At 44.0% G+C, this 26,467-nt stretch overlaps 1 protein-coding gene across 3 annotated transcripts in view; it reads left to right on the top strand.

The window, feature by feature from the left end:
- HIPK2 (homeodomain interacting protein kinase 2) overlaps positions 1–24,949 on the top strand; it is a 107,520-nt gene extending 82,571 nt beyond the window's left edge. For all 3 annotated transcript variants that reach the window (XM_073621481.1, XM_073621482.1, XM_073621480.1), the window contains exons 13-16: positions 14,547–14,791; positions 18,947–19,104; positions 20,273–23,333; positions 23,802–24,949. In XM_073621481.1, coding sequence (XP_073477582.1) covers positions 14,547–14,791; positions 18,947–19,104; positions 20,273–20,713 — 844 coding nt within the window. In that variant the 3' untranslated portion in view covers positions 20,714–23,333; positions 23,802–24,949. The remainder of the gene's footprint in view (positions 1–14,546; positions 14,792–18,946; positions 19,105–20,272; positions 23,334–23,801) is intronic.
- The last annotated feature ends 1,518 nt before the right edge of the window (positions 24,950–26,467 follow it).

The following is a 26,467-nucleotide window of genomic DNA, read 5'->3' as shown; positions in this document are numbered from 1 at the left end:
GGAAATCAAACTGCAAGTGTGTTAGGACTACAAAACACCTCCCCGTCTGCCCATCTTCATCACAAAGGAGGGAGGTGTTCTGTAGTTCACAGAGAGAACTGGGCAGGGCTTAAAATACTGCTTGAGATTTCAGTGCAGCTATATTAACTCATTACAGGAAGTTAAAGTGGTTCTAAAGGCTCCAGATCTTTTACCTAATAGCCCCCCCCCTCCCATTCCCCCCTAATACTTGCCTGAGCCCCATCGCGATCCAGCGATATGCATGAGAGCCTCAGCTCTCCAAGGACTCTCACTTCTTTGAGCCATTGGCTCCTGCTGCTGTCAATTGCAGCCATTGAGCCAATGAGAAAGAGGGGGCGGGGCCGAGTCACAGATCTGTGTGTGAATGGACACGCAGAGCAGTGTGTCGGGAGTGAGCCTGCTTGGGTGCCCCCATTGCAAGCAGCTTGCTGTGGGAGCACTCTGCAGGAGGAAGGGGCAAGGAGTGCTGGCGGGTGGCCCAAAAAGAGGAGGATCCAGGCTTCTTTGTACAAAACCACACTGCACAGAGCAGGTAAGTATAACATAAAAAAACAAGTCTTTAATATCACTTTAAGAGCTCACTGGAATTCTGGTAGTATCTAAAGGTATTTTTTTAACTTTTTGAACAGTTCTATCAAAAATGCTTTTAATTCTATATTTGACAGACCAAAAAAATAGAGTAGTTCATTGTTGGGGTTTACATATTCTTTAACTGTAGGCCTTTAGTCATTACTGTCACATGCGGTTGCTCTGCCTTGGTATAGATCAGGAATCTTCAAATTATGGCCCTCCAGCTGTTGTGGAACTACACATCCCATGAGGCATTGTAAAACTCTGACCTTCACAGACATGATTAGGCATAATAGGAATTGTAGTTCCTGAACAACTAGAGGGCCGTAGTTTGAAGACCCCTGGTATAGATGCTCAAATCTGACATCTGTTCCCACAATGCATTGCTTCAGTAACTGTCAAGTGTGCATATGATCAGTGGCAATTATATATGGCAATTTCCCAGCAGGTTCAAACACTTTCAACCTGCTTTTCATTGCTAACAATTAAACAATGGACGGCTGTAATCTACCACCAATATTCTCTATTAACACTGTAAAATGACATTAAAGGGTGTATTTACAAATACATTTTAATAGCTATTTCACATGCAAAACTGCTGGTCCATTTGTTCATTTGGAAATGGGGGGGGGGGGGGTGTCAAATGTTCTCTTTTGATTTACTCTACAGGTCAAATGTTATTTATTCATAAAAAGTGGTTTGGGAAAACCACTTTTTATGAATGAATAATATGCATTATGGCCACAAGATGAAGCTAAGGATCTTAGGAAATAAATACTTGGTTCCTATAATATTGAGCTCCATCTAGTGGCCATAATGTGGTGTTTTCCCAATCCACTCTTTTTTTAAGGCCTGATTCACACTTGTGTAGGTTGCAGTTTGCGTTTTTTCAATGCACATCTTTAAACCATTGAAGTCTATGGAACCAAAAACCAGAAAAAAATCCCTGGCCCTTTCCATAAAATGCATAGATGTGAACTACATCCATAGGAAACCATGTTAAATGGACTGTAGTGTGTTTCTTCAAAACTGAAAATGTACTAAAAATGCATAAGTGTGAACCAGACCTAAAGCAGAACTAGAGTGCATCTGAACACCACAAACCAAAAACACTTTTTAATTACATAGTTAAATAGTTAATCTGGTTGAAAAAAGACACAAGTCCATCCAGTTCAACCATTCATTTTTAATATTCAAAGAAAACTCATCCATCCATCCATGTCTCCATGTTTTATTTTGCTGAGAAGTCACTCAAACATCGCCTAGCATTTCTGGCCATTGCTACCTTAACCAAGGACAGATGATTCATGTAGCATTTACTTCTTGGATTCCATCTGCCCTTAGCTCAGGTATGTAGGCAGGAGGATGTGTTCAGCTGAGAAAACCCCTCCTTCTCTCCTGAAGACTTCTGGGATGTATGACCTCATTTACCTAGGCCTGGAAACCAGAAAGTAACTGAAGAAATGTAAAAAAAAGTTTAAAAATGTAAATGTATTTACTAATGCTAGCAGTATAAGGATTAAAAATAGTCATAGTTGATTTAGAGAATTAATTTCCTCTTTAATAAGGAGAAAAACATTGGAACTGTGGAGAAAGTAGCATAAGAACATTTCATTTTACCCCATTTGCACATAATATATGTGACAGCAGTTTCATTGGATGAATAACTAGACAAACATTTCTTATATATATATATAAGGGGCAACACAGTGGTGTGGTGGATAGCACTCTCACCTAGCAGCAATAGGGTCGCTGGTTCAAATCCCGACCAAGGCACTACCTGCCTGGAGTTTGCATGTTCTCCCTGTGCCTGCGTGGGTTTCCTCCGGGTACTCCGGTTTCCTCCCACACTCCAAAGACATGCTGGTAGGTTAAAAAGCGCCCTGAGGCGATTCAGTTCGCATAGGTAGCGCTATACAAGTCACTCATTCATTCATATATATATATATATATATATACAGTGCTGGGAAAAAAATATTTGATCCCCCTGCTGATTTTGTATGTTTGTCCACTGACAAAGAAATGATCAGTCTATAATTTTAATGGTAGGTTTACTTTAACAGTGAGAGACAGAACAACAAAAATAGCCAGCAAAACGCATTTCTAAAAAGTTATAAATCAATTTGCATTTTAATGAGTGAAATAAGTATTTGATCCCCTATCAATCAGCAAGATTTCTGTCTCCCAGGTGTTTTCTATACAGGTAACGAGCTGAGAATAGGAGCACTCTCTTAGGCTGGGTTCACACTGGTCCGACAAACGCTCCGACATTGGGAGCTCATGTCGCATGACGTGTGAAATTTAATGTTTCCCTATGGGAGCCGTCCTAACTGGTCCGACACAAGTCGTTCCGACTTTAGAAATGCTCCCTGTACTACTTTGGTCCGACTTTGATCCTACTTCAGCCTATTGACTATCATTGAAGTCGGATCAAAGTCGGATTGCCGTCTTGCATGATCCGACTTCGGCACGCGACTTGTGCTCAGATGTTCTTGAGGGGGAACTCCGCGCCAAATTTTAAATAAAAGACCGGCATGGGTTCCCCCTCCAAGAGCATACCAGGCCCTTGGGTCTGGTATGGACCTTGAGGGGAACCCCCTACGCCGATAAAAACGGCGTGGGGGTCCCCCCAATCCATACCAGTCCCTTATCCGAGCACGCAGCCCGGCCGGACAGGAATGGGGGTGGGGACGAGCGAGCGCCCCCCCCCTCCTGAACCGTACCAGGCCGCATGCCCTCAACATGGGGGGTTGGTGCCTTGGGGGAGGGGGCGCGCTGCGGCCCCCCACCCCAAAGCACCTTGTCCCCATGTTGATGAGGACAAGGGCCTCTTCCCGACAACCCTGGCCGTTGGTTGTCGGGGTCTGCGGGCGGAGGGCTTATCGGAATCCAGGAGCCCCCTTTAATAAGGGGGCCCCCAGATCCCGGCCCCCCACCCTATGTGAATGAGTATGGGGTACATGGTACCCCTACCCATTCACTAGGGAAGTGTCAATAAAAAAAACCACAGTACACAAGTTTCAAAATTAATTTATTGGGCAGCTCCGGTATCTTCTTCCGACTTCTCCCGGTGTTCCGCCTCTTCTCCCGGGCCCCGCCGCTATCTTCTTCCAGCTCTATTGCCAGCGAGGGGCCCGGTCTGCTGCCGCTGTCTTCTCGCCGCTGTCTCGCCGCTGTCTCGCCGCTTCTTCTCTTCATCTCTTCTTCCGATGTTGACACGACGCTCTCCCCGGCTGGAATGCTCTCTGTGCGCTCTGCTCTGACTTATATAGGCGGTGACCCCGCCCCCTTATGCCGCCACAGTCTCTGGGCATGCTGGGACTGTGACGGCATAAGAGGGCGTGGTCATCGGGTGATGACCACGCCCCCTAAAACGTCACAGTCCCAGCATGCCCAGAGACTGTGACGGCATAAGGGGGCGGGGTCACCGCCTATATAAGTCAGAGCAGAGCGCACAGAGAGCATTCCAGCCGGGGAGAGCATCGTGTCAACATCGGAAGAAGAGATGAAGAGAAGAAGCGGCGAGACAGCGGCGAGAAGACAGCGGCAGCAGACCGGGCCCCTCGCTGGCAATAGAGCTGGAAGAAGATAGCGGCGGGGCCCGGGAGAAGAGGCGGAACACCGGGAGAAGTCGGAAGAAGATACCGGAGCTGCCCAATAAATTAATTTCGAAACCTGTGTACTGTGGTTTTTTTTATTGACACTTCCCTAGGTGAATGGGTAGGGGTACCATGTACCCCATACTCATTCACATAGGGTGGGGGGCCGGGATCTGGGGGCCCCCTTATTAAAGGGGGCTCCTGGATTCCGATAAGCCCTCCGCCCGCAGACCCCGACAACCAACGGCCAGGGTTGTCGGGAAGAGGCCCTTGTCCTCATCAACATGGGGACAAGGTGCTTTGGGGTGGGGGGCCGCAGCGCGCCCCCTCCCCCAAGGCACCAACCCCCCATGTTGAGGGCATGCGGCCTGGTACGGTTCAGGAGGGGGGGGGGCGCTCGCTCGTCCCCACCCCCATTCCTGTCCGGCCGGGCTGCGTGCTGGGATAAGGGTCTGGTATGGATTGGGGGGGACCCCCACGCCGTTTTTATCGGCGTAGGGGGTTCCCCTCAAGGTCCATACCAGACCCAAGGGCCTGGTATGCTCCTGGAGGGGGAACCCATGCCGGTTTTTTATTTAAAATTTGGCGCGGAGTTCCCCCTAAAGATTCATACCAAACACAGTGCCGGGCATTGGCGGGGATCACACTGGTCCGACAAACGCTACGACATTGGGAGCTAATGTCGCATGACGTGTGAAATTCAATGTTTCCCTATGGGAGCCGTCCTAACTGGTCCGACACAAGTCGTTCCGACTTTAGAAATGCTCCCTGTACTACTTTGGTCCGACTTTGATCCTACTTCAGCCCATTGACTATCATTGAAGTAGGATCAAAGTCGGATCCTTGTCCTAACCATCCGACTTTGGCATCCGACATTGTGTTATTTCCTGCCCCCTGCTGTAGCCCCTCCCATTGTGTGTTAGTTTTGATTGGTCAAAGGACAAGTGTACTATCTGAAAAGTCGGATCAAAGTAGTATCCTGTTCATGAAAGTCAGATGGATGTAGGACCAATGTAGGATCAATGTAGGACCAATGTAGGACTGATGTCGCAGAGCAAAGTAGGATGAAAGTCGTACTACTGTTGTGTAGTATAGTGTGAACCCAGCCTAAAGGGAATGCTCCCAATCTCAGCTTGTTACTTGTATAAAAGACACTTGTACACAGAAGCAATCAATCAATCAGATTCTAATCTCTGCATCATGGCCAAGACCAAAGAACTGTCCAAGGATGTCAGGGACAAGATTGTAGACCTACACAAGGCTGGAATGGGCTACAAGACCATCACCAAGCAGCTTGGTGAAAGGGTGACAACAGTTGGTGCGATTATTCGCAAAAGGAAGAAACACAAAATAATTGTCTCTCTCGGTCTGGGGCTCCATGCAAGATCTCACCTTGTAGAGTTTCAATGATCATTTCAGTGATCATGAGAACAGTGAGTAATCAGCCCAGAACTACACATAGTCACCAAGAAAACAATCGGTAACACACTACACTGTAAAGGACTGAAATCCTGCAGCGCCCGCAAGGTCCCCCTGCTTAAGAAAGCACATGTACAGGCCCATTTGAAGTTTGCTAATTAATATCTGAATGATTCAGAGGAGAACTGGGTGAAAGTGTTGTGGTCAGATGAGACCAAAATGAAGCACTCTCTTCAGCATCTACTCAACTTGCTGTGTTTGGAGGAGGAATGCTACCTATGACCCCAAGAACCTTATCCCTACTGTCAAACATGGAGGTGGAAACATTATGCTTTGGGGGTGTTTTCCTGCTAAGGGGACAGAACAACTTCACTGCATCAAAGGGACGATGGACGAGGCCATGTACTGTCAAATCTTTGGGTGAGAACCTCCTTCCCTCAGCCAGGGCATTGAAAATGGGTCGTGAATGCGTATTCCAGCATGACAATGACCCAAAACACACGGCAAAGGCAACAAAGGAGTGGCTCAAGAAGAAGCACATTAAGATCCTGGAGTGGCCTAGCCAGTCTCCGGACCTTAATCCAATAAAAAATATGTGGTGGGAGCTGAAGGTTCGAGTTACCAAACATCGGCCTCAAAACCTTGATGACTTGGAGAGGATCTGCAAAGAGGAGTGGGACAAAATCCCTCCTGAGATGTGTGCAAACCTGGTGGCCAACTACAAGAAACGTCTAGAAAATGGATATTATGTCATCAATAAAAAATTCAGTAATTCCAAATCACATGTAGTATTTTTTCCACCCCTTTGCTGCTAAAAAACCCCACACGGGGGACCATTCCCTTTTTTGACATTTATCATGGTGTGTAGCACCCTTCTTTTCTCATATAGTGTCTTCCTTTTTACTATACTACAAGAAACGTCGGACCTCTGTGATTGCCAACAAGGGTTTTGCCACCATGTACCAAGTCATGTTTTGCGAAGGGGTCAAATACTTATTTCACTCATTAAAATGCAAATCAATTTATAACTTTTTTGAAATGCATTTTCTGGATTTTTTCTGTTATTCTGTCTCTCACTGTTAAAATAAACCTACCAAATAAAATCATAGACTGATCATTTCTTTGTCAGTGGGCAAATGTACAAAATCAGCAGGGGATCAAATAATTTTTTCCCTCAATGTTGTCTGAGAGTCGGGAAATGTTTTTAAAATTGAAAGTTGGTTGACACTGGCTGAAATATGCCATAGGTGCGACTACAATTTAGACAATTCATGCAAAACCTGAGTAGGAGAAACCTTCATAAAAAATGACAAAGACCTTTCCTAGCTGGCCGCAGATTTTTTTTTTTCCGAGCAAAAAGAGGCAGGTTTGATAATTCATCAGATTTAGGGCCTGTTCACATTTGTGTACTTTTGCAGCGTTAAAACGCACCTGCTCCAGGCATCAAAAGCACACGTATAACATTCCCCTTTACATGCTATGGAACTATTCACATCTATTGGCTGCATTTTTATACAGTGCGTTGTGCTTTTAAAAAGTCCTGCTTGTTGTTTCTTCAGTTACATTTTGGGAAAAATGCACCAAAAAGTACCTTTTATTATAGTCTTTGATTGCACACAAAAAAAGCACCAAAAATGCATCATGCGCTTTTATTAGTCCATTTTTCCCAGGTGAGAGTGGAATAAAAATGAAAAGTCATTCAAATTCAATGCAGCACATTAAAAACCTATTAAAAACATGATATGCATTTTTGTGAATGGGACCTTAGGGAAAAGAAAAATATATATAAGTTAAAAAACTGTGTGCTTATGCTGCTTTTATCACTAATACTGTATTTAAACTGTGTTTAATTCTATTTGACATTTGTATTGAGAAAATTATGGATACTATGCGGAGCTTGGCTTCCCTCTAAATTTTGTCATAAATGCCATAAATAAACAGTGGAACGCGACTTGAGGCAGTGCGGCATTTCTCGGCAAGCTGATAAAACAGATTTTCCATGGCACATTTTGAGTTCCAGGATTGTCGTCAGCTGAGAGTGTCATCACTGGAGCCTCAGGAAAATTAAAAAAATTTAACTTCCAAACGATTTTATAGCAAGAAATTGTCCTTCACTAATAATCACGGCCTTTTTCTCTTAGCCGTTTGGCTAGGGATCGCAGCCGCTCTCTTGAAAGAACAAGGGAGACAGTGTCTGCGTTGGGTGCGGGAAGGAGGGGCACTGCATGTGACTAACGGCTTCCAAGAGCACCGACAGCTATCAAAGCTTCCTGACAACATTTCAGAACACTCTGCACTTGTTTGTTTTAAAGGGCATTCGAGTCAGATTATCGCAGGATGAAAAACATAACTCGAGGCATCTCGTAGCAAAGGTGCCTCGTTGTCTAAGCCATCGATTCCGACCATAAAATAACAAATATACCAAATAACAGCTATTTTCTTATTTTAAAGATTTTTTTAGGACTCATTTAGATGGGCTCTGAGACCCATCCTTTGTCCTGAGCTGCTTTTTTGCTGCATCTCCATCCACCTTGGTTGGAGACGCAGCGGCTGCATGGTCACAGTCGAATGTCAAAATTTGACATGACGGCAGGAGTAGATGTAGGGTTGCCACCTTTTCTTAAAGCCAAACCCAAAGACTTTAGCAGCCTGAGACACCTTTGGGTGTCCCAAGGAGAGTAGTAATGCTGTGTGCATAGTGTGCCACAGCAAACAGTGGGTGTGGCCAAATTGCTCTTGATGGTATCAGCTTCTTGCCCCCCCAGTGATGCCAAACCTGCCCCCAGACAGCTGCCTACAGCTCTCAGACAGCAACAGATTTGTGTGTGACTATCTTGGTTACCTGGGGAGCCACAGCCCGATCTGAATTATGTGTATGGGGTTTTAGTCTGCTTGAAACCCGGACACATGATTCAAAATCCAGACTGTCTGGGTCAATCCCGGACAGGTGGCAACCTTAAGTGGATCCAAACTCAGTGTCTGCATTCAGATCCATGCACCCGCTCCTGCCCAATCCCCCCTCATTCCCTGTTTTTCGTGCAAAAATTTAGTTACAGTGTAATGAATGAACCCTGTAAACATGGGTTGCAGAGTTTATTCATATAGGATCTCATATAGAGATACTCACTGAGTGTAGCATGCAGGGCTCAGTTGTCAGTTGGACAACAAGTCCTGATCTGGGGCTCAAGAGCAGCCGTCAGCTCTCCTATTTTTATGCCTACACACTGGTAGAAGGCCTCAGGAGGAACCGCTGTACTAACAATCCGATGTTAGTACAATGATCTCCCCTGCTGAGCTATTGTGTTGTGACAGGGGGTGGCCTCTACGCCAGAACACACCATTTAGCGTTCTCAACCATTGGCTAAGAGCGCTGATCGGATGCCGTTTGGCAGACCTTTTTTCGTCATGCCCCTTCTACAGAAGCCTCTGTCAGGGTGGCTGCCGTACACATGGGCCAAATGTCGGCCGGTTTCTATTGAACCAGCCGAAGCTGCCCGACATTCAGCCCATATGTACTAGGCTTTAGTTAATGTTCAGGGGCCCTATCACCCCTGTTACAGTGCCTTAAAACACGCTCATTACCATAAGTGGTGGCATGAGTTAACATGCATTGCATTAAGGCCGCTCATTCATTATGTGGTTGTATATGGTTGCTCATTCATTAATGAGTTGTCAATGTACCACAACAGACGAGAAAAAGGAATATGATCTTTTTTTTTTTTTTTTAAAAGCAATGCACATTACAACATATAATGTTTTGCTTTGGTGCACCATGCATTGCCCTTTACTGTGTAGTGTGTTGGCTTGTATTCACAATAAATGACCCCACAACACATCACACAGTGTGGGGTGTGTTGCAGTGAATTGTGGCATTGTGCGTGTTTTAGCACACGTTACCACAATGCGCATGTATGATCGGGCCCTCAGGACTTTGCTAAGATTTGGGTTCTGTGCCTCTCCAGTTCTGCAGTGTTCAGTTTGACAACTCCTGATACACAGCAACCGCTCCTTAACAGGACTGGCGGTTCAGCCCTGCAGTGCCTCTGGGTCTCCACTGGGTCTCCATCTGGCCACATAGTCTTCCATGGCAATAGTTCTACCACCCATTATAACCCAGCCTTGGAAGGTGAAAACAGACACCTATACATTCTAATGGAACACTGGGATCCTGTACTTTGGACTTGACTTTAAATGTTACAATCTGATTGTACAATCTTTGTATTTGATCTCACAACTGTGAAGTTTTAGGACCTACCAGATTGGATATAACTTGAACAGATTAGTGTTGGTTGTCACATGCTTTTGGTAAAGCTAAAGACGATAGTACAGAGATTTTACAATGAGATTGAATAGTGTATGGCTAGTTTTAGACTTCTGGGTTTGGGGCTCTTCCAGATTCAATTCCACTGTATCCCAGAATGCAATGCGGAGAGACTCCTTACCCAGTGGTGGTGTATTGGGCAAAATTTGCTTATTAAACACCCTGAGTTTCAAAGGATCTGGAAAATGAAAATATGTAGCCTGACATTAATAGTTAACCAAGTCCAACAGCACAGCTCTTGGACCTCTCAAATTAGGCTGCAGTCAGGTAAATCGACCTGGTCATGCTCCACCCCCAGCCTGTAAATTGGACAGTGTAGGAGCACAAGCACATAGATGGGGTCACCCTGTAAAACAGTCCTGTGTAAAAATGTTGTCTAAGTGGCTCAGAGTGCTTTCCCACCAATTGATACCACACAGAAAATGGTTTACAGTATGTCCATTATTTGTTGGTTCCCATCACTTACGTTGTTTAGGAGGTATCACAATGCACAATAACACAATTTGTATTATAGGTATTATATTGTTATATTATATTATATTATTATTATTATATTATATATGTATTATTACCTTTTGTACCACCACCCCCTCCCTTTAGTATGTAAGCTCTATTAACAGGGTCCTCCTGTACCTTTTGTATTGAACTGTACTGTAATTGTGTTGTCCCCCCTCTACATTGTAAAGTGCTGCGTAAACTGTTGGTGCTATATAAATCGCGTATAATAATAATAAATAATTATAGGAAACATTGCAATATTTCATCATATTTAGGCCTCATGTACACTGGATGTTTTTACAGCTGCTGTTTTTGGCTTCAAACTTTTTTTTCTGCAGTCGATAAACTCCCCAGCATGTTATCCTATGTGTCCATGCACACATAGGCTGTTATCAGTGGTTTTTGAAAGAGGCGTTTTCTAGATGTGGGAAAAAAAAAACTGAACTAGTGGGTTTTGAGAGGAGTTTTTCAGCTGTAAAACAGCAATGACTCTGAAAAAAGCTGAACACAGCTTAAAAACGCTGAAAAACACGGCTATTCTGCGTTTAGCAGCGTTCTTGAGCCATAAGCTTTTATGGGAGTGTAGTTTTGCTAAAAAAAAAACGCTACAGCTTTCTACAGCTAACGTTGCCGGCTTTTTTATGACGTTCAGTGTGCATGAGGCCTGATAAAATGTAGTTTGAACTTTTTGGTATAATGGTTTCTTCACGCCACACAGTGCATAACGCATAGAACACAACACTTGTGCGCTGATTTGCAATGTGAATGCATGCTGCGTTGCATTGTAGCCCTCCCTTTTTATTTATTTTTTTAAAACTTCTATGTAAACTCTTTGTGCTGCAGCATATTGCTGTTTGGTACAGTGCATTGGAACGCACGGCACAAAAACAGAACACGTCCTATATTTTTTGAACCTACACCAGTGCAAGTGCAGTGCTTTGGTGTGACTTGAAGACATAAGGCAAGTTGCCTTGTGCCCTATGCAGCCCTATGATGCTGGTGTGATGAAAGTATCACTTGTTGAATGAGAGATTTTTTTTTTTTTTTTTTTTTAATGTACTGTCACAAATTGTGCGACGATGACCAATAGAAGAACAGCAATGACTCCTGAAATTATTTTGGGTGTTTTTTTTTTTTAGTTACATCTCCCATTTATTATTTATATATGGTATATATATTTGATACTTTGTAACTTAAATGTTCCTCGGTCACCATTTGGATGAAAACAAAAACAATGGCTGCCGATTTAACATTGATTTAGTGTCCTTTGTGCCGAGTGGAGAGAAGGGTCCTTTGTGTCTCAGTGAAATGTCTCGTTCTCTCAGCGTTGATATATAGAGCTGTCTGCGTCTCCTGGATGCGGCCCGATGATTACCGCCATCCATTCTGCACTCTGACTCCTAAACTTCAGTTGCCATGGAGACATAACGCAATCAGTGGGAAAAGCATCCCTCTCTCTCTGCCTGGGGCCTGTGCTGCAGCCGCCATCTCCCTCCCCTCCCCCCCTCCAGACCCAAAGACCCATCCACCTTTCCAAGAGCGACATGCTGGGGTGTAACTATGAGGGATTACAGAGGGTAGAGCAGGCTTCGGGCCTGTGATGTCGGGGCCTTATTTACATTTTTTTTTTTAACCACTTGTTATGGACCAAAGCAATGTTTTTCTGTGCCTACTGAATCGGAAAATACATTGTCATCATTTATGCTACTGAAGGGTGGGGACAAACAAGGCTTCACTCAAATTTCACTGGAGATTCACACATTTTTTTAACATAGATAACATGACCCTGTTGTCAAAAAAAGTAAAATAAATAAATAAATCAATTAAAAAAAAGCGTGATAAGTGCTAGTTTAAAAACAGCTAGTATTACTGTAGATCAAACATGCAAAATTTCCTTTTCAATTTGTTGTATATATAAAGACACTATTAATACATTTAGGGCTGCAACTAACAATTATTTTCATAATCGATTAGTTGGCTGATTATTGTTTCGATTAATCGATTATTCGGTTAATAACCTTGAAAAAAAGTGTGGTGTATAATTTAGTTTAATATGTAAAGTTGAAAAAAAAAGGAAATTTATTCTTAAATATCTCAATGCAATAGTAAATATAAATTACTAACTTTATGGTTAGGGAGCAAACTCTCTAATCCACTCTGAGAATAAGACAGAGGAGATATAATATTAGAGGTGATATACTGTACATACTATTAGAAGTGATATACTGTATATACAATTAGAAGAGATATACTGTATATACTATTAAAGGGTGAATCTGGTAAATATCATCAGACTCAGAGATCATTTTTTTAAATTTAAAAAACAATGTCTTCCTTCAAAAAAAATGTCATTTTAAGAACGTTCGTTCAATTTTCTAATCGTTAGTGGGCTCAAATCGACGTTCATTTTCAACCACAGTGACGGGATAATTTAGAAATAATAGAAAACTTCTTGGTGAAAGGAATTTTCAGACAGTGTATGTGGTTTTCATTCAGAAATTACATTCGTTTTAAAAACAGAATGTTAAAAACAAGTTAAAATTTCAAACATTCTTTCATTCAGTGAATCTACAAAGATTTTTCGTCTGAATATTCTCATCTGAAAATTGATCCGTGTGGCCAGCATAAGGCTCGGTGCACACCTGTGCAGTTTGCTTTTGATCTGTTTTTGCTGTGCGTTTTGATTTTTGTGCTCGTGATTTTGCTGAGATTTGCGTTTTTGCTTTTTTTTTGGACAATTTGTTGTTGTGCAAATTAAAAAACACAAATTGCTGCAAAAACGCATTACATGCTTTTTAGCAGCTTCTCCATTGAAATATATTGAACCAAAAAAAGCACCGTTTTGCGTTAAAGGGGTTGTAAAGGTAAAAAATTTTTCACCTTAATGCATTCTATGCATTAAGGTGAAAAAACTACTGACAATACCGCAAAACAATAATCACTACTGTAAGGGGTTAATTTTTTTACTGTAGAACGGTGAAAGTAATATTTACAGTAGCGATTATTTGCTCTTTTTGTACTATAAAGGACTCATTTTAGTTTTTTTTTTTAACCCCATTATGTTACTGGCAGATTAATCGATTATGAAAATAGTAATCGATTAATTTCATAATCGATTAGTTGTCAATTAATCGATTAGTTGTTTCAGCCCTAAATACATTTCTGGTACAAAGCATGGCAAAGTTAACCACAAATGCAATAAAGATTTTTTTGTAATTGTGTGTAATTTTTTTATGCATCCTCACAAAAGCAAACAAGACACAAACATGAAAAAAGACACGATTCAGGTGCAAATTCAAGCAAAAATTCAGACCTGATTCGCACCTGAACCGGTGAACAGAGACGCACCAGGCCCCAGGCACGAACCCGCAGCTGCATATGTGTGAATCCGGCCTCAAAGTGCACTTATTCTTTTTCCACCGCTCCCCCAACCTTACCCCAGCTATAAAGTGTATGGATGAACATTTTTTTTTTTTTTTGTTCCCCTTTGGTCTGGTAATATACTATTAAAAGTATTGTGTTGTATTTGTTTATTAAGTGCAAAGAAATACCTGTTGGTCCTACTAGAATTTTTTGCAAGCTGATGACTTCCTGTATTCTCTGCCTGTGCTGCACGTTCATCAGTTACATTGTTTCCAGCTATCTCTGATTACTACAGAACACATCCCACATCCTACCTATGCTATGGAGATGAGGAGAGTAGGTTGTGTTTATAGTGCTGTTCTATGGTGACAATGCTGTTCCTCCTTAGATACAGTGCAGTGAGTGTTGTCACCCTAGGGCAGGAAATGTGTTACTGGCAGGATCACCAGGTGAAAATAAAGGGGAAAAAAGAAAATGAATGTACTTTGCACAATATCTCTGCACTGGCTCTGTCTATGCAGTAACTCTTTATGACCTGTGTGAGATGTAATAAATAACTGGAAGTGTTACACTGACACATTACCGAGTGCACTGCATTTAACATGAGATTATTTATCTGATGACAGGTCTGCTTTAAATTGATTGAACAATCAGATTATATAGTGTTGGCTATATTAAAGAAAAGGGAAGCAATAAAATTGTATCATTATGTATCAGCATCCCCAAAGTTCTCACTCTGTCTCCTTGTTTCTCAGCCTTCCCAAACAGCGCCGGAATGTTATCAGCTGCGTCACCGTACACGACTCGCCTATCTCAGACTCCTCCAGTAACACTAGTCCTTATGCTGCCAACGGACAGCGGCGAGCTGCCAACACGGCTGCCCATGAGAGCAAATGCCAGCCAGAGGTTCCTTGCTCCACCAACTCACGCAACATCATTGTGCCACCTCTGAAGACCCAGGCCAGTGAAGGACGCCTGGAATGCGAGCGGCGACAGCCAGGTAAAGAAGGAGAAAGAGCGCTGTTTCTATGGGGAATCTCTCAACATGTCTATTTTTTTACTTCTTAGACCCCTTTCACACTGAGCCATTTTTCAGGCACTAAAGGGCTAAAAAATAGCGCCTGTAAAGCGCCTAAAAAATGCCTCCCCTGCCACCCCAATGTAAAAGCATAAGTGCTTTCACTCTGGAGCGGTGCGCTTGCAGGACGTTAAAAAAAGTCCTGCAAGTAGCATCTTTGGGGCGGTGGAGGAGCCGCTCCAAAACCGCCCCTGCCCATTGAAATGAATGGGCACTGCCGCTGAACCGCCTGCAAAGCACTTCGGCAGAGACGCTACACGGGCACATTTAACCCTTTCTTCGGCCACTAGCGGGGGTTAAAAGCTCCCCGCTAGCGGTCGAATAGCGCTGCTAAGACAGCGGTAAAACGCACCTAAAACTAGTGGCGCTTTAACGCTAACGCTGCTCACGGTTCAGTGTGAAAGGGGTCTTAAGGTTTAAAGTTTTTTACATGGGCGCTACTATGCCCCACCCCCGTGTAATAAACTTCTCCTATTTATGACTGGTTAGGGTTGTGGAGAAGTTAGGTGTCATTGACTGTCTGACAAGTGAATATTGAGTCTATTCAAACACACATGCGTATATATATATATATATATATATATATATATATATATATAAAATTTTATTATATCTTTTCATGTGACAACACTGAAGAAATGACACTCTGCTACAATGTAAAGTAGTGAGTGTACAGCTTGTATAACAGTGTAAATTTGATGTCCCCTCAAAATAACTCAACACACAGCCATTAATGTCTAAATCCCTGGCAACAAAAGTGAGAACGCCCCTATGTGAAAATGTCCAAATTGAACCCAAAGAGTCAATATTTTGTATGGCCACCATTATTTTCCAGCACTGACTTAACCCTCTTGGGCATGGAGTTCACCAGAGCTTCACAGGTTGCCACTGGAGTCCTCTTCCACTCCTCCATGACGACATCACGGAGCTGGTGGATGTTAGAGACCTTGCGCTCCTCCATCTTCCGTTTGAGGATGCCCCACAGATGCTCAATAGGGTTTAGGTCTGGAGACATGCTTGGCCAGTCCATCACTTTTACCCTCAGCTTCTTTAGCAAGGCAGTGGTCATCTTGGAGGTGTGTTTGGGGTTGTTACCATGTTGGAATACTGCCCTGCGGCCAGGCGCAGACTGACCATTCAGGCTTATTGGGCACTGCCCGAGGGCCCAGGGCCAGTAGAGGGCCCGTCTCTGACTGATGCCAAACATCCAGAGCAGCACATAGGGGAACTAACCCGTCCGTTTATCTTCTGCCACCGCTGAATGCTCGCTTCTCCTCCTACAGGTATTCAGCGGGGGCAGGAGATAAATGGATGGCTCGGTTCCTCTATGTGCTGCCCAGCCGCCCCTAGTACCCAGGGGGCCTCGGCCATATTGCAGGGGGCAGTGCGAGCATGTCTATCTATGCAAACCAGGGAGCTACAAGTTACCTCTGGTTTCTACCCCGGGGCAGTGCAGCTTTTGTGCCGGGCAGACCCGATGGTCTCTCTCCCAGCCAGCAGCTTCTACACTGGCTGACCAAGCTGGTGGGCAGGTTGGGGGTGTGGCCACCTTCATTTACATGCACAGGTGGCTGCTGAAAGTGATAGAGGACTGGGAGGAGGAGCAAAGATGGCGACCATGGAAGGCTTCCCCTCCATCCATGTGGTGAGTGACTCCTGCAGCTATTCCCTCTATCTGTAATGCTTCAGCTCCCTACTGTGGTTAGTACACTCTATGCTCCCTACCCCTGTATACTGCCCCCTCCCCTGTATACTGCTCCCCCCTGTATACTGCCCCTCCCCCTGTGTACTGCTCCCCACCACTGTATACTGCCCCTTCCCCCTGTATACTGCTCACTGCTCCCCACCACTGTATACTACCCACCTCCCCCTGTATACTGCTCACTGCTCCCCACCACTGTATACTACCCACCTCCCCCTGTATACTGCTCACTGCTCCCCACCACTGTATACTGCTCCCCCCCCTGTGTACTGCTCCCCACCACTGTATACTGCCCCCTCCCCTGTATACTGCTCCCCACCACTGTATACTACCCCCCTCCCCCCCTTATACAGCTCCCCACCACTGTATACTACCCCCCTCCCCCCCGTATACTGCTCCGCACCACTGTATACTGCCTCCCTCCTCCTCTGTATACTGCTCACTGCTCCCCACCACTGTATACTGCCCCCCTCCCCCTGTATACTGCTCACTGCTCCCCACCACTGTATACTGCCACCCCCCCTTGTATTCTGCTCCCCACCACTGTATACTGCCCCCTCCCCCTGTATACTTCTCACTGCTCCGCACCACTATATACTGCCCCCTCCCCCTGTATACTGCCCCCCTCCCCTGTATACTGCTCCCCCCTGTATACTGCCCCCTCCCCCTGTGTACTGCTCCCCACCACTGTATACTGCCCCCTTCACCCTGTATACTGCTCACTGCTCCCCACCACTGTATACTGCCCCCCTCCCCCTGTATACTGCTCCCCACCACTGTATACTGCCCCCCCCCTTTAATTCTGCTCCCCAATACTGTATACTGCCCCCTCCCCCCTGTATACTTCTCACTGCTCCACACCACTATATACTGCCCCCTCCCCCTGTATACTGCTCCCCACCACTGCAAACTGCCCCCTCCCCCTGTATACTGCTCCCCACCATTGTAACACTAACGAGTCACATGACATTGGGGAGGGAAAGGGGGGGGGGGACAGAAAATTCACACTGTTATACAAGCTGTACACTCACAACTTTACATTGAAGCAAAGTGTCATTTCTTCAGTGTTGTCACATGAAAAGATATAATAAAATATTTACAAAAATGTGAGGGGTGTACTCTTTTTTTGTGAGATACTGTATGTGTATATGTATGTATGTATATATGTATATATATACACACACACACACTCTAAATAAAAGTAAAAATGTAGTAGAGCAGTGGACAGAGTCAGTAGTTTTTTAGTTTTGTATTATATTTATTTATATTTTTTACAATTTATTTAGGAGCTTTGGTGAAATATTAGCAGGGGGAATCTGTGCTGCAATGGATGATTAGGGTGTGCCCATGCACACCCGACACCCCCTTGCGTACACCTATGGTCTATTTACAGCTACCTGTTCCATAACCTGATCTCCAAACGCTGTCAATGTATGTACAGTATTATGTCCGTATGCACTGTGCTCAAGAATAGCAGTCTCCTGGCTCATCTTGTTAAAGTGGACCTCTCAGTAAATTTACAAGTCAGTATGAATACATTTCTGACGTGAAAATATACAGTGACAGTATTGTTTTCAGAAAAGCTCCACAATTTTAGGATTTTAAAAAGTCATACTTGAGCTCCAGTCAGGGACTTTACCTAGGCCAAGATGATGTCTTCAGTCTGCTGCAAACAGCAGGGAGCATTTTCTCAGTTTCCTCTCCCTCCAATGATCAGACTGGATCACTGTAACTTTGTAGCAAGTCCATAAGGTGAGAGACTGATCTGTGTCATTTGTGAACACAAAAACTTCGCAGGCACCAGGGTTGATGTAATTGTGTCATTTTTGAGTCAGCATCCATGTCCGGGAAGTAGTTGATGACCCTGGATGATTCCTGAACAAGGATGACACGGTCCTTCTGGAGAGAAAGGCAAATTAAGGCATTGTCAGGGGAGGTGCTTTGATCTCCCTGAGAGGGAATAAATACCTGTAAGTGTTACATTCACAAATTACTTTGCATAAATATATATATCTGATGACAGGTCCACTTTAATCTATCATTTCGGTAAAGGCTGTTTTACACATAGTCAGTCCGCTCTGTTCAGCAGGGAATCTGTTAGCTGATTTTTTGCTGAATCTGAGCTGAATGGGACAGATGTCAGTGTTTTGACATTCGTGCCCATTCAGTGTGTGCCCACTTTTTGGCAGCTGACGCAGTATGGCTGTATGGGTGGCTTAATATAAACTTACTTGTGTCCTTTTACATCAGGCTACCTCCAATCCATTGTGTTTAGGTCCTGAAAAACGCAGGCCTTTTCCATTTTGTTTTTTTTTAGTTTTGTTTCTCACTACAAGATGTTGATGTTCATTTTCTTTCCTCCTTTCCCAATATAGATACAACCAGCCACCACTCATATAAACCCAAATCCTCCACCTCCTCCACCGTGGCTTCCAGCACACATTCCTCCAGCAGCACTGTCTCCTCAGCTTCCTACCGCCAGTCCAGGACCACCGGACACTCGTTCCAGCAGCAGCCGCTCAATCTCAGCCAGGTAACCAGATCAATGATCGATAATGCAATTGTGACCTGTCATTTGCAGAAGGCTCATGAGGCTTGTGCCTAGTGATTCAGCATACTGTGGCCCCCTTAAAATGATTATGTTTACCTTACCATGACTTGATATTTCGAGTGAACCATATCAGAAGGTTGCTCTGGATAGCTTCTAGTCGATCAGTTTATTTAAATGTATCATCTTGTATACTTGTTGTAATAGTCTGCCCCTTTCAGTATCATAAATGTCAAGAGTCTATTGTAGCAAAACCTGGCAGTGTCATGAGCTCATGTGACCTTTTACAGCTAATGTAAAGCAAGCTGTTAGTTTGAGGTGGTCATGTGATCATTCCGAGCCAATGTAGAGAATACTGGCAGTGAAACAAAAGGGTGTGACCACTCATATCCAATGTAATCCAAGCTGGTAGTATGATGTGCTCATGTGATCATTCAGAACCAATGCAGGGATAACTGTCAGTAAAACGAGGTCACATGATCACTCAAAGCTCATGTAAGGCAAGCCAACAATCTTAAAAGGTGAGGTAACTCCTTAAAGTGTTACTAAACCCAGAAGCCTGCCTTCACTATATCCAGTCTCCCACGGTACCCAGAACATGGAAATGCAATTATTTTAGTAAATATAAACTGCTAAATACCTTTTCTCATTAACAGTATATAGCAGTCTTGTGACTTCTATCAGTGTCTGGTTAAAGCTTGTAGGAGGAGTTTTCATTCTCCTCTGACGTTCCTATGAGCTGCAGACCCTCTGTCTGGACAGTGCTGATTGGTCCTGTAGCAATACACACCAAACTGAGTATGTGCAGTGTGCCTCCAAGGCTCTGTTCTATCAGGAGATGGATTGGGAACAGTGGAAGAAGGTGAGGATCAGAGAAGACAGGATCAAACAGCCTTTTTACACAATGCAAAGGATTAACCTCTTAGGTTCCACAGTGAGTATAACAAGCATGCTTTACTGCATATACACACTGATTTTACTGTTGTGGGTTTAGTAACACTTTAAATTCAGTATAGTTAGCTGACACTGAAAACCTTGCAGAAGCACAGAGATCATGCATATAAACCACGCAGAAGCACAGAGCCCAGCATATGAATGCTCATTTTTATAGACAAGGATTTAGTAAAACATTTCTGTTACCCTCTCTTTACAGGTATCTCAGCACATGAACACCGAGCGAGCTGCCAGCCATCGAAGACAGCAGGCCTACATAGCACCCACACTTGCGCAGGCCCCATATTCTTTCCCGCACAACAGCCCCAGCCATGGGGCGGTACACCCTCACCTGGCAGCCACTGCCCACCTCCCCAGCCAACCTCACCTGTATACCTACACTGCTCCTGCTGCTCTCGGTTCCACGGGCACCGTCGCCCATCTGGTGGCATCTCAAGGTTCTGCACGTCACGCTGCTTATCCTACCAGCATCGTTCCGGTCAACATGGCGTCACGACTGCTTCCGTCTCCCAGCCTCCATCCTAGCCAATACCAGGCACAATTCACCCATCAAACTTATATCCCAGCATCCCCCACATCCACTGTATACACTGGCTACCCTTTGAGTCCACCCAAAGTCAATCAGTACCCCTACATCTAAGTTCTCTTACTGGAGGATCAACGGAGGGAGAGTGGCTCTACAGAGGGGGACAGGTGAACTTCCAGAACTTTTTAATCTGAAAGTTTATGAAAGTAGAAGTTGACAATTTTCAGAACCTTTTTTTTTTTTTTATTATTTGGAAAAACACCACCTATGTTTGGTTCTGGAGGATTAGTGGAAACCATGCATGCAGAGACCAGGATCTGTGGACTTCTTTGAGCCCAAAACTGTTTCTGCACAACCGTCTTTTTAGGAGATCGAGACCTCACCCCATAAATCGTTGTGGTCTCCTCTCTTCACTGGATCTTAGAACTGTTCTAGAAGAGTGTGAAGACTATGCTGGAGAAGTCACCCACTGGGTTATAAAATGCTGTATTTATTAATCCGACTGACTAAAAACATGCCAGGATCTGGTGATGTAGCGCAAATATAGGAGATTATACAGAGTCTATAGAATTTAGGGGGGTGGTGACGATATTGTAATTTTAGTTTTTAATTTCTTCTTTTACTTTGATATTTGCGGGGGGGGGGGGGGGGGGAAATGGAACCGCGTGTGGTTTTTTTTTTGCATCACAGGGAGGTCCCACTTCCTTCTTCATCTTCCTTCTCATGCCCTCCTCAAGGACAGGGGGAGGGCACTGCGGATACCTCTGATAACAACTTATTTGCACCGCTTTTAGGTTTTTTGTTTTTGTTCTGTTTTTTCCCCTCTTGCCGCACTAATTATAATAATTTTGAGTTTTAGAGGGTTGTAATTTTTAACAAATGATTTTACAAGTGTATAGAAGGATAACAAACTCTCCGGGGTTTTAAGATACCAAAAAAGAAAAAAAAGCGTTGAAAAAAAAAATTGACAAAACAGGCAGTGTTTTCGCATAGAGGGTTTCCGGGATGTCGTGAAGGAGTGCAAGTAGGAATGACCGTGGAGCGGCAGAGGGAACTACAGGCCACTCGGCATACGTGAGAAGATGGAAAAACGCTTGGATGTTTTTCGAAGGACTGAAACAGACACAGCTGCTATGTTTTTGTGTGTTTTTTGTTTTTTTTCCCAAGTCACTTTAATGTGTTTTAGAAAGGGACAGCTCCTCCTCCTGCGCTACAGTGTAGCACAGACAGATGTGATCTGTTTTTATACACCTCTCTGATAGATCTCTCTCTAATTTTTGTTTTACTCTTATTTTGGAATTGCACAACACAAATAGAAGTCTTGAATTTTTTTCTTTTCCCAACAAGAAACTCAAAACACTAACACAAACTGTGGTCTAAGATTACTAAGATACTGGCATGTAACTAGATGATGTCCTGACACGTGTGTGTATGTGTTTGTTCCCGCCATTCCACCCTTTGTCCTTCGCTCCCAGTGCCTTACAAACTGCTGAAATTGTCTGCTTCCCATTGTATCTCTAATAACGTCCTTTGTTGGTTGTCGAGAAGACCTGGTGGCCTTCAAGCCAGATGGATCTGAAGTTCAGTTCTTTCCCCTTGCCCTACAGATAGGGGAGCTGTTCAGTGACCTACAGCCTTTAGCTGATTAGTGTCTGAGGGTGAGCTAAAGGCTTTGTAATACCTAAGCCCTTTTCTGTTATCGGCTGTAATAAGACGGGTTGATTATTGAGAAGGTGCTATCCATACTTACAGAGCTGACTAGGAGGTAGCCCTCCTGACCCCATCCTGCATCCTAGATGAGGGCTCAAATATCACACAACATTCAGCTGTCTAGGTTCATTAGGTAAGGGCTGTACCCATATCTGAAATCAGCTGTAAAGAGGTGGATTAGTGCTTAAGGACATATCCTTACTTAGGCCTGTTTCACACAGGCTTCAGCTTGTATAGGAGTAGTGTGAACAGCAAGCTTTTTACAAAGTATTTGCAGAACTTTTAGCAAGTTCTGTTGAAGTTTTTACAATACCATTAAGCTCCACTTTGTAAATGTTGAGCATTGGCTCTACTTGAAGCTTTTTGAAAGCCTGCTGATGCCTGCTAGCAGCTTGTTTACAGGGACTATCAGCTCTCCCATTAAGATCTGTGTATAACATTTCCAAACGGGAGATGAAGACTTGGAGAACGCAGCTCAGAGCTTGCCAAATGCTTTGCAAAAGCTTGCTGAAAGTTTAATGAAAGTTTGCTGTTCTCACTGCTTATACAAGCTGAAGCCTGTGTAAAACAGAGAAATGACTAAAGTGCACCTCTCCTAACACTACCCTACCTGAACATTGACTTTTCTCATATAAAACTTTTAGAGGGAAGTTAATGAGCTGAAGGCTATGTAACTTGAGTCCTTATCAGAAATCAGCTGTAATAAGAGGTATTAGTTGTGGGTGAGGTACTATCTATACACACAGATTTGGTCAATGAACATCCCTCTGAATACCATTCTAACTCCATATTGGCTTATCCCAGATAAGGGCCAAAATGTCACAGAGCCCCAAGTAGAAAGTTCATGAATGAAGGACTGTGTAATGTCTGGGAACATACCTGAAATCCACTGTAAAGAGATGGCTTTGTTTTTGAGAATGTGCTATCTCTACCTAGAAAGCTGAAGAGGTGGCACCTCTCCTAACACCACCCCAGTTCAGCATAGCTATTCTCCTAAGCGTTGATTCAGCATAAGTAATTTAAGGCTCGGTTCACACTGGGACGACTTGGGATCCGACTTGTCGCCCCTCAAGTCGCCCCAAGTCGCCCCAGAAAGAGATTCACATGACAGTGAATGGGAGCGTCTTAATAGACACTACTGAAGTCGCTCCGACTTCAGAGCGTACTCCCTGTACTACTTGGATCCGACTTGGTAGGCGACCTGTACCATAGAAATCAATGGAAGTCGCCTCCAAGTCGGATCTCTCTCTAAAGTCAAGCGACTTTGCAGGCAAAAAATGTTGTTTGCCCAGGCAAACCCCTCCCTCCCAGAGAGATGATTGTCCTGTGATTGGCCACAGCCGAAGTCGCCTGTCCTGGAGGCGACTTGAAGTCGCGTTGTAATTTGCTAAAGTCGCGCTGAAGTCGCGCTGAAGTCGCGTTGAAGCCGCGTTGAAGTCGCCGTACAAAGTCGCGCTGAAATCGTGTTGCCCCTGTGTGAACCGAGCCTAAGGGTCTAAGTATCGAAGTTAATGAGCTGCATATCACTGAACAGTGCTCCTGCCCTCCTTAGGCTCCATGCACACTGGAGCTGATAAACTTCAGTTTATTGGCGTTTGGGCATTTTTTTAAAAAGCCCATAAACTCTACTCTATGTTAGCCTATGTGTCCATGCACACGTAGACGTTTTTTAGCTTTAATGAGCAGTGGAGTTTATGGGCTTTTTTCTGAACGCCAGAAATTCGCGTTCAAAGTGCCATTTTTCACCGCTAAAAAAACGCCCAAATGCCGATAAATGCTCATAAACGCTAGTACAAAACGCTGTTATAAGCACGTTTTTCAACCAGTGTTTTCTCCCAGCAATCGCGTCCAGAGAAAGCTTTTTTGAGCTCCATTGTGCATGGAGCCTTAGTGTGTAAGTGAAACGAGTTTAGCTCTTTACCTTGAGAATCTTTTTAAACTTTAACTACATCATGCTAAGATCAGGTGGGAGGAGGCAAGAATAGTGGGTCATTTACACCTGTGCCCCTTTTCTGGTCTTTCAAATTCTTTCTGTGCCTTGTTTGTTTCTGGGTTGTCATCTTCAAGAAATGTACTGAAATTGACTAAAAGGTTAATGGAGGATCAGGCCAGAGGTTGTGGAAGTTGACTTTTGAGAAGTTTTAAGAGCTTAAGTCCAGAGAGGACCGACCATAACGAACATGCTAACCTCGCCTCTTCCAGCCTCTGATCCCAGCTTGATGGATTCTCCCCGTACCCCTTCAAATCATGGCCGCCCATCTCTGCAGCTTATCCAAGCTGTCCCTAGATGCAAAACTAGATCCACTCACAGGAATAAACGTTTATACAATTGCAAAAGGTTATAAATGTATAACAATTGGTGATTAACAAAATAATGTGTTACCTCTCAGCTGCAGGATGGAGGTCTGCAATTCTCACCGCCTCCTCCTGCAGCAGAGGACGTTTTTTTTTTTAGACAAGTGTCAGATTTCACAGCAGTTGCTAAGACTCAGAGTTGTCAAGAAGGGTTTAAAAAAACACAAAATCCCAAGTGTCGGCGCATAGTTATGTGTATGACCGTACATGTCCATGAGTATAACCCCTTCAGTTATGATGAGGTTAACAAAAAGGGAATAAAGGACCTGTAATTTGTGAGCAAAATGATGTGTGAACCTTTCTTTGTCCTTTGGAATTTTTTTAAAGTTGCACTGCTGATCGACTGCTGTGTAAGTTGTAAATCACCGTAGTAGCCTGCACTGGCTGCATTCTTTTGAGTGTTGCACCCTGATGGGTTTTACTTCCTTTTTTGTTCCCTGCAAAGTAAAATCATAATGTGCTAGTATGCATCGCATACTAGCACATTATGTAAAACTTACCTGCAACCGAAGCCCACGCTGTCCCCGCTGGAGGCCGCATCATTGTTCACACCTCTTCCTTCCGGGGCCACGGACTCCGATTCTGTGAATGGCCAGAGTCATGTGACATCACTTCCGTGCATGCGCGCGGGAGCCACCAGTCAGGGCACTCACTAGTGAAGAAACAGCACTGAGGGCCGCTTCTTCACAGCGCATACGCCGATGAGATCATCGGCTCAGTACAAAATAAATATCTCCTAAATGGTGCATGTTTAGGAGATATTTACTGTACCTATAGGTAAGGCTTAGTATAGGCTTACCTATAGGTACAACTTGAAAGTGGAGGTGTGTATGTTGATATTAGATAATTGCTAGTAAGCAGAATCACAAGCTGGCTTTTCATATAATTCAGGGATAGATTTATCATTAGAGTTTCTAATCCCAAACTATTGGGGGAAATCTTACCATTGTGAGAGGGGCGGAGACACAAACTGCTGCAGGAAATCTCATTGTGGGAGGGGCCAAGACAAACTAATGCAGGAAATCTCATTGTGGGAGGAGCTGAGATACAAACTACTATGGGAAAGGTTTCATCATTGTAAGAGGGATGCAAAATAAAACAGCATATTCATTAATATATTTGTTAAAAATGTAAAGATTTTCATATGAGCACACCAACCATTGTGTAAATCAAATAAAGCCAGGAAATGTCCAAGCAGTTAGTTTTTTATTGGCAGGGCACAGTGAAAGCTTTCTGGTGGAATAGTCCAAGCAAGTTGGGACTAGGATCCAAATACACCTGAGCTTTGAGCTCACCCCTGGTAAGATGTATGAGAACAATCTACTGCTCTCAGGTGTTGAGGGGGCAGCAGTGGAATTCCCATGTCGTAGTGTACTAGTGTAGACAACATAAGACTCAAAAGTCTCGCAGTCCTTCCCCCTCTATGAAAAATATACAATCTAAATATAAAACTTGCGCTGATGATGAAAAAAATATAGGGTAATATAAAGTGAATGAAGCCGCTATACACAAAGTGCTAAACACTTGAACAAAATAAAGATACATAAATACTAGGGGTGCACATCTTCACTGGTCTCACGATTCGATTCGATTACGATTATCTGGCCAACGATTCGATTCCGATTACCGACGAGCTCCCACTTCCGCTTGGGCCGCCTAGGCGGCCCTTCCACCCTGCAATCTTCTGGGACACATCACAGTTCCCAAAAGATTGCCTGGCTATGCCCGGCTAAGCAGGAAAGCGCAGTGAGACACGCGCACCTGGCTGTGAAGCTGCAAGCTGTCACAGCCGGATGCCCACAG

The sequence above is a fragment of the Aquarana catesbeiana genome, linkage group LG03 (genome assembly GCF_042186555.1).
Source record: "Aquarana catesbeiana isolate 2022-GZ linkage group LG03, ASM4218655v1, whole genome shotgun sequence".
NCBI classification, from domain to species: Eukaryota; Metazoa; Chordata; class Amphibia; order Anura; family Ranidae; genus Aquarana; species Aquarana catesbeiana.
This window is presented reverse-complemented; position numbering and strand designations above follow the sequence as displayed.